General features: G+C 41.6%; 1 protein-coding gene across 1 annotated transcript in view; it reads left to right on the top strand.

The window, feature by feature from the left end:
• MCF2L2 (MCF.2 cell line derived transforming sequence-like 2) overlaps nucleotides 1-12,408 on the top strand; it is a 508,793-nt gene that overhangs the window by 162,597 nt on the left and 333,788 nt on the right. Inside the window, exons 8-9 of the mRNA XM_044288562.1 lie at nucleotides 1,169-1,293; nucleotides 2,730-2,844. Of these exons, the coding sequence (XP_044144497.1) occupies nucleotides 1,169-1,293; nucleotides 2,730-2,844 (240 nt within the window). The remainder of the gene's footprint in view (nucleotides 1-1,168; nucleotides 1,294-2,729; nucleotides 2,845-12,408) is intronic.

The following is a 12,408-nucleotide window of genomic DNA, read 5'->3' as shown; positions in this document are numbered from 1 at the left end:
GCCCTAGCCAAAATAATAATTGTGAAACATTGGGGCACCATGAAGTACCCCAGTTTTCAGGAGTGGCTGGAGTGGATGAACAGAGTTAGGCAGTATGAATACACTCTAGCCCAAACAGCATGGAAAAAGGCAACCTGGCTGCGTATCTGGGGTAACTGGAAATAATGACAATTTACGTGGGTACGGCGGCTTTGTGGAGGAGAAGAGGGGGTCACCGGCAATCGGAAATAATAACAATATTAAAGATGCAGATACGGCAGCCCCGTGGAAAGAAAAAGGAAAGTAAAAGGGGGGGAATGGAGGGAGGGATAGGGGGGGTTTATAATTAAAATGGAAACTTAATACAGGTCTAGATGAAACTATTACTGTACTCTCACTTTATCGTTGTTATATTGAAATAGAAGATTGCTGTATATAATTTTTTTTTCTGGAAAAAAAAAATAAATAAAATAAAATAAAATAAAAATAAAAATAAAAAAAAATCACGGTGGCTAATGATAAATTTGGTGCATTTTTAGACACTTATGTCAAATTTTTCACTACCTATTGGTTGGCCTACTGTGAGCAAAAATGGTGCGTCAACATTTTGCCACATGATGGGGCATCTTAAACTAAACCTAATTCTCTGCTAGGCCATGACCCTTTCCTGCTAAGCCACAAGCCCTTGTCGGATGAGGTGTCTAAAGATGGGATTAGACTGTGTGATGTAGCAGCTGAATGTCAGGAAGGAAGCGTTCCTTCCCAACAGTCGGCTGCTCGTTCGGTGAAGGAGACCGCTGCGTTTGGATGCAGCAATCTGCTTCACAGTATGAGGACAAGGGATGGCTATTGTGATCCCTCGTCCCCGTACAGATTCATTGTTGCTTGTTGGAGTGCCTCCACGAATGACAGGATCACCTGATGAACGAGCGTTTTGCTTGTTCATCTGGTGATCGGCAGCACATTTACACAGGCAGATTGTCGGGAAGGAGCGTTTGCAGTAACGGTCCCAATAATCTGCCCGATAATTGGCTCATGTAAATCCACCTTAAAACACATAATAAATGTGGTGCAAAGCATGTCCACCAGGTTATTGGAAAGGCATAATTAGCTTAGTAAATCTCAGCAATGTGTAGACGAAAAACAACGTAATCAACCTCTTTATAACTGCTTGATATTTATCTTCCAGGATGATTTAAAGCTAGCAGTGCAACAAGGTGGGACTCTGCTCTCATGTATAAAGGAGCCAGTGTCCAAAGACCCAAACTGCAAACTGACTCCGGATGAACTGGAGAACATGGCTACTGTTGAAAGGTTTGTACAGAGCACACTGGTCTTATTAATTCTGAGTCCCATTCAGTTTAATCCTAAAATGACAACTCTCTGTGTGAGATCCAGGAAGACATATAACAGATACCTATTTGTAGGACTGACTTACATATGGAGTATAGCCAAGTAGTTGTGAACATGTTAACTGCCCTTCAGCAAGTAAGTACTGAGTAACCCATTTGTACTTTCATCTTCCACAGATCGGTCACTATGAAAGCCATCAGTATTTCATGGCTTATTCTTCTGATACAGTATTAGGAACTGTGGGAATAATACTAGCCTTTCTACAAAACTTTTTGATAGATCACTGAAGGTGTATAATCCTTTTGGGACACTAGCATGTATCACTGAAAAGTATAAGCAAATCCACTCTCCACTCCTCACTTCTAACCCCTCAGCCTACTATCGTACTATTTTTGTTGTCTATCTTGAAATAACTGATCAGGATTCATACGTTACTAAAGGAGGAAATCCCAGTATAACAAGTACATTTCTAAAAATACCAAATAGGCAAATATTCCTATCCCCCCCCTCCCACCCCTAGGTTTTATTTACTAGACAACAGCTGCAAATTTGTGGTTGCCTTTATCACATTTTGAGTATGGTACGTCTGCATGACATGGTATGACTGCAGCTTAGTAAATATAGATTGGCGAAAGACCCCAGTGAGGGAGCGATGCCCTAGGCAGATGAGTAGACAGTCAAAGTGAAGGCTGCCACTCCCTCAAATGTACAATACAAAAGAGAAAGTTAGACAAAACCGAAAGTGTTGCGTTTATATTTTTGTTCAGTGTACAGTATATGTATAAATATATATATATATATATATATATATATATATATATTTTGACACTGTGAGAAGTTTGGTCTGGGTAAACAGGTATTTTCCTCCCAGCATGTGCTGTTGGGCTGATTTACAGCCAGATGAGGTCAAATACCGGACCGGATTTTAAGTGTCGGTCCGGGTTTTGGCAGCACCTGGCTCTCCTTAAATAGGCAGCTGGGCTCAGAAGCCAATTCTCTGTGTTGGGATCTGGGAGCCTTGTGTCTGGATGAAGGTTTGCTACCTGTTTGGCATGATAACAGGTTAGTGCTGCTATGAGCGAGGATTCTTTGAGGCAGAATTGCCGCATGGTGTGAATTACCACCAACACCGCAAGGTGACTTGTTGTTTGAATATGACTGCTTGTTTTGTCACTTGCCTAAAGTGTGAATAAAGCACTGAACTGTTTGATCCAAAGAACTTGTTGTTGCCTCTATACTGCGTCCGATAATCCTGTCTACCAGATCGAGTCCCCACAATATATATATATATATATATATATATATATATATACACAGTTAAAGTGATAGTAAGTTTTTAGCATTTTCTGTTACAGTTCTGCATCATCTTAGAAACTCTTCTACTCTATTGTCACCAGGTTACTGGCTCAGTTGGATGAAACGGAAAAAGCTTTCGGACAGTTTTGGGGCCGCCATCATCTGAAATTAGAACAATGCTTGCAGCTGCGACACTTTGAGCATGATTTCAGAGAGGTATTTGAAAAATAATGGAGGTTCATTGTGGTTTACTTGATCATTGCTAAAAAGCATGAGTGCGAGATGTATATAACACAGTAGCTTATGTTGGGGTGTAAACATTTAAATAGATCATTGGTGAAATGGGATTCTTCCTGGATAGTCTCATATTGTACACAGGTTCTATGAAGGATTTGTACGCTGTACTCCTGCAAATACTGTGATTTACACTGAACATTAATAACAGTGCCACTTCCCATATGGACATGAGGATGTCATAAGTACTTTTGAATTGTAAGTAAGGACACCCCCTGTAAATATTTATGTGTCCACATATATATATTTTTTTAAATGGTAAAATATGTGCACATTATGTCAATATTTGACCATCATTTAAATGACATATAACGGCAAAGGTGATGTAACTGAAAACAGAACACAAACAACCTCCAACAGGTTGTTAAAACTTCTTTGAGTAAATGGGTCTCTTGCACAAACAGCTTGTTCTACAAATCCCACAGCATTTCGATGGGATTCAGATCTGGCTTCGGCTTAGTCATTCAAGAAACTTCTATCTTTTTCATTTCAGCCCTTTCTTATTGGATTTACTGGTATATTATGGGCCATTGTCCCATGACAAGGTCCACTTTAGGCTACATGCACACGACCGTTCCGTTTGTTTGCAGTCCGCAAACAGCGGATCCGCAAAACACGGATGACGTCTGTGTGCGTTCTGCAATTTGCAGAACCGCACGGACAGCCTTTAATATAACTGCCTATTCTTGTCCACAAAGCACGGACAAGAATTGGACAGGTTATATTTTTTTTTGCGGGGCCACGGAACGGAGCAACTGACATGGAGTGCTGTCCGTATCTTTTTCGGCCCCACTGAAGTGAATGGGTCCGCATCCGAGCCGCCGAAACTGTGGCTTGGATGCGGCCCAAAACAACGGCGGTGTGCATGAGGCCTTAGGCTGAGCTTTAATCTTCTGTTACATTATCCTCAGGCAAATTCTGGTACATTTCATCTGGATATTGTGATGGCACAGGTCTTGTGAAAAAGCAGCCTACTACTTAATAAATGTGTCCGTGTTGTACTTCCAGCTTGACTTTAAAAGGGTTATGCAGCGGAGAACAGTTTTTTTTTTAAATATCCACATATGTTAAAAAAAATGGTAAAACGTGCGCATTATGTGGACACATCAATATTTGACCATCATTTAAATTACGGTACATATACAGGTGAAACTCAAAATTTTTGAATATTGCGCAAAAGTCCATTTATTTCAGTAATGCACATTAAAAGGAATTGCATAAATGCAGCTTAAAATTAGAATTTTTGTGAAAAGGTTCAATATTCTAGGATCAAAGTGTCACACTCAAGTCAGCTAATTAATCCATACCCCCTGAGCAAAGGGGACCTCAAAATTGTGACTTTGGGGTTTCATAAGCTGTAAGCCATATTCATACAAATTATAACAAATAAAGGCTTGAAATATCTCGCTTTACATGTAATGAGTCTATCGCATATATTATTTTTTCACCTTTTAAGTTGCATTACTGAAATAAATTAACTTTGCATGATATACAAATTTTTCGAGTTTCACTTGTGCATGCCGGTTACATATAGGTGATGTAACTGAACACAGAAGACAATAACGGCTACATATTGCAATCATTTCAAGCAAAAACAGGTCATATCCTTCTGTTGCTGGTGTTGCCTAATTTCACAAAAACAACCATCAACAGATGTTTTTATGAGAGAGCTCAGAGTGGGTTACAAACTAAAATAAACAATACTTAACTCACCAATCTCCCACCACTATCATTCCAACACTTACCAGGATCACACAGGTCTCTGCTTCTTTGTCCCATCTCTACCCAGAAAATCCAGGAAATTCCTGCTCATCCATCCACTGGCTGAGGTGGGTCACTACTGAGGCCAGTGATGAGCTGAGCAGGTATTTCCTGGCATTTGTTGTGTGATGAAAGGGTACCTAGGGCAGAGACCAGCAAGAACATGGCAAGCATATTTAACCCACTCTGAGCCACAATTGTCCAAGAGCAGCTGAAGATGAAAATATAAAAATATGGTTGTGCTGGCATATTAATTCATGATTACAAAGTGTCTTCAGTGATCATATTAAGGAGGTTGTCCCATAAAGATTTTAGTATAGTGACTGAGTTATTCAATAAACTGTATCTGTATAGTGCCACCTGCGGTTTCTTCTTCTCCTTATTTCTCTGTTGATCCCAGTAACGTCACTGAGGTGGTCACTAGAGATGCGCAAATCGAAGCTATGGAATTCAATCCGAATTTCAGGAAAAATTTGATTCGCACCAAAGCCGAATTTCCTCGCGCTTTGTGGTAATGAATCGCATTTTTTCCTAAAATGGCTGCTGCACGTGTGAGGACATGGAAGGAACTCTGGGAAGGCGGGATTACCCATAATGCCATGCATGCAGCCAATCAGCAGCCAGCCAGCCCTGTGATGTCACAGCCCTATAAATAGCCTCAGCCATCTTGGATTCTGCCATCTACCAGTGTACTTAGTGCAGAGAGAGACGTCAGCAGGCGCTAGGGACAGTGTTAGAGAAAACTTAATTGTGCTAAAAAAAAAAAAAACGATTTACAAGTGCAGAGAAAGATTATTCAAGGTGTAGGAAAAAGATAGGGAGGAATCGTTCCGCAGCATTTATGTTGAACAGGGTTCAGTAGGGAAGGTTACAGCCTGGGTAATAGCAACAATCCTATTACACCTTGCTGTACTGACTGGGCACCCAAATTGCCATTATACAGCTCAGTAATTCCAGCAAACCGTTCTTGTTATTGGGATGCAAGTGCTATTTGATACAGCCATTAACAGGGTTTATTACAAGGAAATATTTCTATGTCTTATTTTCCCATGTGTGGTGCAGTTATATGTTCTAGAGCATTTTCTGGCTTGTATTACTGGGAAAAAAGGGGCTTATTAGCCGTTGTGTGAAGTGCTAAAATTACAGGCCTTTTTGTCGTGTATTTGTGGCAAAAGTAAAATATATTTGCTGATCAGCGGTGCAGTTATCTGTTCTAAAGCCTTTTGTGGCGTATATTAGTGTCACAATAATGGGGAGAGGAGGGAAAGGTCACCACCTAGGAAACCCCTAGATCTGCCCCTGACTCCTGTCAGTATGTATAGACCCTGAAGGTGGGAAAATACATATGCTGGAACCTAAACCCTAGGAGCCCTGAGATACCCTAGAGGTAGTGAAAGGGAATGAGACTACTGGTTTCTTCCCAGGTGAACGAACCAGCGTCTCTCTGAGGCCTAGTAGCAACAAGCACAAGGGAACAACTAAATATAAAGAGCAGTACAACTTATCTTATAGAAAATGGATGAGCAGGAACACAGATAAGGTCCACACACCAACTCTTTCAAATCCAAGCAGAGAATATCAACCGCATGGCATGAAGTGTGCAACCGAACTAAATAGGGAGGCAGTAATGACTGCCAGCTGCACCTGACAAGAGGTGTGGTCATTACCAAACCACAACACTGAGAATCAAGAGACTGTCAGTTAACCTCAAGTGCAGTAAGTCTCTCTGATCTTCTAACCTCTGTCATAGAAGGTACAGTGACATTTAGTGGAAAAAATATATATATATTTGCTGCTCAGTAGTGTATTTATCTGTTCTAAAGCCTTTTGTGGCGTGCATTAGTGGAAAAAAAAAATATATATGTGTATATATATATTTGCTGCTCAGTGGTGCAGTTATCTGTTCTAAAGCATTTTGTGGCGTGCATTAGTGAAAATATATATACATATATATATATATATACATATATATATATATATATATATATTTATATATTTGCAAATACCGCAGCAGCACAGTCAGACAGTGTGCACTAGGTGCAATTCCTCCTGGAGGCCGGCTTCTCCTCCACAATGTATACTTTCTAAAAAACGAGGCAGCACTTCCAGACTTTCGTGAATGGGTAAAGACCCCAAACTTTAATTCCCCAGCAACGTTTCGGCCTACTCAATATATATTTGCTTCTCAGTGATGCAGTTATCTGTTCTTATTAGTCGTTGTGTGGTGAAATAAGAAAATTACTTTTTTTTGGGGGGGGGGGGGGTGTTTTAATTTCCTTTTTATTTATTTATCTGATCTAACTGTATGTCAGACAGAGAAGTTTCAGGCCCTGCACAGGGCAGTGGAAAAGACCTTAGTGTTCCTGGTGCTGGCGGCAGGAGTCGTAGCGAGAGGCCTGAGCTCCCGGTGTCATCTAGTGGTTGTGTCTTGACCATCAAACCCAGCGGTTCTTGAATGGTTGACTCGGTCATCTCTGTTTTGGATCCACTCCTGTTTTGGCATTAGCAATACTGATGGATTACTGACCGAGTGAAGGTGGATGCTCAACAGACAGGATCCGTTTTTTGTGCGTTATTGTTCTGACAGATCAGAGAAATAATCAGTGACGTCAACACAAACTTACTGCTTACACCCTCTCCACTCTGTATAAGTGTATAAGTGGTAATAGAACAGGTTCTGCAGGCATCTATGTGGAATCAGCTGACGACAGCGTAAAAGGAGTGTGCTTCTTCTTGGCGCTAACATTGACCTGTAAGGCTGAGTTCATACTTGAGTTATTTAGTCAGTTTTGGCCCCGTGACTGCCCAAATAAGTGAAGTGTGAAGTGATTCTAAGAGCGACGCCTGTCATCTGCATGTCATACTGACTCACAGGATTATTTCACTACCAGAGCAGACTCCCTATGCGTGTTACTACACCACTATAAAGGCTCTCTGCAGCCAGGAAATAGCAATTTTTTTACGTAATTCACTGCGAATAAATTCGGATAAAACTACATTTCTTCCAAAAAAATTGGCGAACCAGCGAATCAAATTTTTGAAAAAATCTCTAGTCGTAGCTAATGATTACACATACTGTATAAAGCTGTGTACATTTATAATGCAGCACTGTTGTATATTTATTGCATCGTACAAACATTTCACATTGCTGTACAGAAATTGTCATCACTCGCATCTTTCCGTGATGTCACAGACAAACACACTACGGTCAGTTTCATAGGAAGCCACCTGAGGTTCATTCACATCTGCTTTGATCATTCCCTTTGTTCTGCTCTGTCATAGGAACAGAACATTGTAAATGGCAAACGTGCAGGAATCCTCACATGATGGACACCAATGGCACCTAACGGACTATAGAATCCACTGGGTTTCCATCATGGTATCTGTCATTTTATGCTGCACTATTTTGTCAGCCATTTTTGATGAAATCTGTGATAGAGGTCCCTCACAGAGCCTCCAATGCAGATTTTTTTTTCTACAATAATGCCTCTTGTACATCGTCTTATTATCTTTTTGGAGACACCTATGTCATTTCCCATCAAATATTACTTGCTGGTTGAATAAAAGTAATTTTAATTTGCCAGGGGTATGAATAATTATGGGCAGCACTGTATGTGTGTATATATATATATATATATATATATATATATATATATATATAGATATAGATATATAGAAAAAAGAAAACCACAGGCGGCACCACCCTCAAAATGTTGCGTAAAAAATGGGTGCAAAATCCAAGTACGGCAGCAGGTGCTTACCCACTAGTAGAGATGAAAAAATTGGACTGCACTCCAAGCAAATCTTCAGAAAAATCTGTTTTATTCACCCATAAATGGCAAAGCGACGTTTCGGCTCCAACTGAGCCTTTCTCAAGGCTTGAGAAAGGCTCAGTTGGAGCCGAAACGTCGCTTTGCCATTTATGGGTGAATAAAACTGATTTTTCTGAAGATTTGCTTGGAGTGCAGTCCAATTTTTTCATCTCTCTCTCTCTCTCTATATATATATATATATATATGTATATTTATATATATATACACACACATAAATATACCACTTCCCTCTACAGGTATCTATACTGCAGAACCTAGTATGCCATTATATTACGGCTGCATAAAATGCTTGTGAATTGCATTCTACAATACCATACCCTATTGAGCACAGTATTTCAATCAGTAATGTTTCTGCACTGAAAACAGGGCTTCTGTGGTGATGTTTAAGACTACTTTCACACTAGCGTTTTTACTGGAACCTGTTACTGATAATACAACCATCTGCATCCGTTATGAACGGATCCGGTTGTATAATATTTAACATTGCCAAGACGGATCCATCATGAACTCCATTGAAAGTCAATGGGGGACGGATCAGTTTTCTATTGTGCCAGAGAAAACGGATCTGTCCCCATTGACTTGCATTGGGGGTCATGCTGGATCTGTCTTGTTCTGCATCCCAGGACGGAAAGCAAACTACAACATTTTGAGGTTTGCTCCCCGGTATGAGAACGCAACTAAACGGAACGGAATGCATTTGTGAGCATTCCGTTCTGTTCAGTTTTGTCCCCATTGACATTCAATGGAGACAAAACTGAAGCGTGTTTTTTTTTTTTTTCTCAATACCTGAAAACTAAAACGCTAGTGTGAAAGTAGCCTTATACAGCCTTCAGTGAAACACTGTGAATTGAAAAATATGCAGTGGTTTAGTGTACATGTAATTGGGAAACACTGGGGGTCATTTATTAAAACTGGCATTTTAGATGCCGTCTTAATAAAGCCCTGTGTTGGCGGTGGATCACCCGAAGTTATGTAGAGGTGCAGGTCTCGACATAACTTGAGCGGATCCACTGCCGCTTCCAAATCTACTCCAGCTCCCTTGCTGGCGTAAATTTTGATAATTTTCTATGCCTAAAACAGGCATACAAAATAATAAATGAGATGGGCCTTCTGGTCCGCCCCCCCTTTCCCCGCCCACTTTTGTAGACCTGGCGTGAGCGGGGAAAAGTTCCAGTTTGCAGAGAAAATAACTTTTGCGCTGCAATCTGTGCCAGAAATACGCTGTATTTAGATGTATTTCTGTAAGTAAATGACCCCCACTGTTTTCCCAGACTGAAATGTGGATACTCATTTGTTAGGCTGTCCTGGCATCATATATGTGTTAGACAGTGGATGTGGAACCACTGTGGCAACCAAACCGATTTTACTTTGTTTACACCCTTTAAACCCTCTACAGGGATCTGGACTTTTCTGCATGGCTCCCACAAGGCTGCTACCTTCTTGAATAGTCTCTGGTTGACAGCTGAGAAATGGGGGTCAAGAGATACTGGTGGAGAGCACTGAGGGTTCAGGAAAAACTGTAGTCAAATAAAGGCCAAGTTCACGTCAGGCAGAATACGTGCAATCTGATAAACATTTTGTGGTCAAGGTGGGCCATTTAGGGACAGTACAGAGATAAGGCTGGGATCAGGTAATGGAGCAGAGGGTCAAATACGGAAAACAGGGAGAAGTTGGTACACAGGAAGACAAATGTAAAATGGCACACCTAGCAGGACACAAGAGAACTAGGAACCTTTCCATAGGGGAAGGGCCTAAAGTACTTCAAGGTGGCCAGCTATTAACTGGTGTGAATTAGGGTAACCGTGCACTGGTCCATTAAGAGCCAGAGGGAGCTCATTTTGTATGGGCAGAAATGGAGAGGCCTTGCCGGCAAGCAGGCCGTGGCCTGTTTGAAGGACCAGAGCATCTTCAGCATCTGGGAGTGCCAGGGGGGTGGAGAAGAAGATGGCAGGTGAGCAGAGCAGTAACAATATGTTAGGTTTAGTGAATAAGTATGGTGCCAGAATCGGTGGTAAATTTGAATATTCACACAGCTGGGAGAAGGAGGGGCATGGGAGTGTCTGACGCTTGACGCTGAGTTCCGCTCCCTCCCGGTCCCCTCATTTCATCCGGAGCTGGCTTGCCATGTGGGGAAGTCAGTGAGAGGTGGCTGGGGGAAACGCTGTCGGCGATACCCGATGCGGTGGCCCCTGCTTTGCCTGATGGGCTTGGGTTCCCCGGAGGTTGCCTCTGCAGCGTTAACTTGAGGAGAAGCTCCTCTGTTTAAATGGCAATTCCTGGCCGTGTGAAGTCTGGAGACACGTCCTGGGAGGTGGTGAGGAACGGAGCGGATCTATAAAGGGAGCGTGAGCTCGGTGAGAGCGGGCTGACAACGCAAATGTCACGGCAGACAAGCACTCAGACACACAGAAAAACCAACAACCAGGCTCTGAGCGAGAAGCAGGGGAAGGGTCACCTCCTAGCTAATCCCTGACCTCTCTCCCTGCACTGCTCAGCCCACAGGCAGACCTTGGTGGTAGGAATGCTGTGTCATCGTGCCTAGGCTAATACACCCTAACTTCCCTGAGATGGTGAAAAGGGGAAATAGGAGCAGCCTGCTCGCACAGAACCTGGATGGGAGAGAAGATATCAACACAACTAAAACAGCAAACAACAAGAACAGAAACCACACTTATCTTACCAGAGCTGGGACAAAAAATCTTCCTTGCTTGCTTGCTTCCTAGGCCAGACTGATTTCTATAACCCGCTCAGAGCACTGGAAATGAGAGCCATTTAAACTAATGACCCTACCCAGTGCACCTGATGGGAGGCGGATCCAGCACGACTCCAAAACAAACTCTAAAGACGTGCTGCTATTCTGGCCGACCTCCGCACATAGTCAGAGCCGGGCATGACAGCATGTCTGGTTTGCTATAAAGGTGTACGAGCCTTTTCTGGAAGAAGCATAAGAAAAACTCTAAGGTGGAGAAGGAGGCTGAAGTTTGAGGTACTCCCTGTGGGTTGTTAGTGTGGGGAGAAGCGCTTTTGATTTGCACCTATCTACAGGACTACTGAGTTATTCAACTTTGTTCAGCACCGTTTAGCCATATGTGCAGACTTTCTAAAATTTAGAACATTTTATAACCTGTACCCTGGATGAATTTTTTTCTAATAAGTAACTTGTGATACTTCACTAATCTACTTGCATTGATTAAGCTGTATTAACCTGAACTCTGGACTACTCCTTTTTTCTAATAAGTGACTTGTGAAAATTAATCTACTAGCATTAACTTTGTACTGAACCCTATTTTTGGATGAGCTCCTATCTGACAAGAATATAAAAAAGGAATAGTTGTACAGACTATGATTTAATACTTAATTTATAAAGTTTATTTCCCATAATGCCTCAAAAAAAAAAGAAGACCAGCACGGGTCTAATAGACGCTCAGCTGGAGGTCCTGGTATAGAAACGAGAGAAAAACAAAATGTGCTGAGAAAATATCTAATAGCTACAACCTTTCCTTCATGACCCTTCAATCCAAGGAAATAGGGGGAGGAGGTGTTAGAAGCTAATTTGGAAGGAAATACCCAGACTAATACTCTTGAAGGGAAAGAAATAGATGTTAAAACATGTGATTCTGACCCAAGAATGGTGAAAGAAATTTTGTGCATGGTCACAAGATTGGAAAGTATGATGGGAAAAGTGGTAACACAGATAGGGGGAATTCAATCAGATGTGAGCTTAATTAGAGACGATTTGGTAAAACTACATGATCGTATGCAAGAGATGGAACAGACTATCACCAGTAGAGGATTTATTAAGTAAACTAGAGAAGGACATAGTGACTCTTAGGCCTCATGCACACAACAGTATTTTTTCGCTGTCCGCAAAACGGGGTTCCGTGATCCGTTT

The sequence above is a fragment of the Bufo gargarizans genome, chromosome 4, assembly GCF_014858855.1.
Source record: "Bufo gargarizans isolate SCDJY-AF-19 chromosome 4, ASM1485885v1, whole genome shotgun sequence".
NCBI classification, from domain to species: Eukaryota; Metazoa; Chordata; class Amphibia; order Anura; family Bufonidae; genus Bufo; species Bufo gargarizans.
This window is presented reverse-complemented; position numbering and strand designations above follow the sequence as displayed.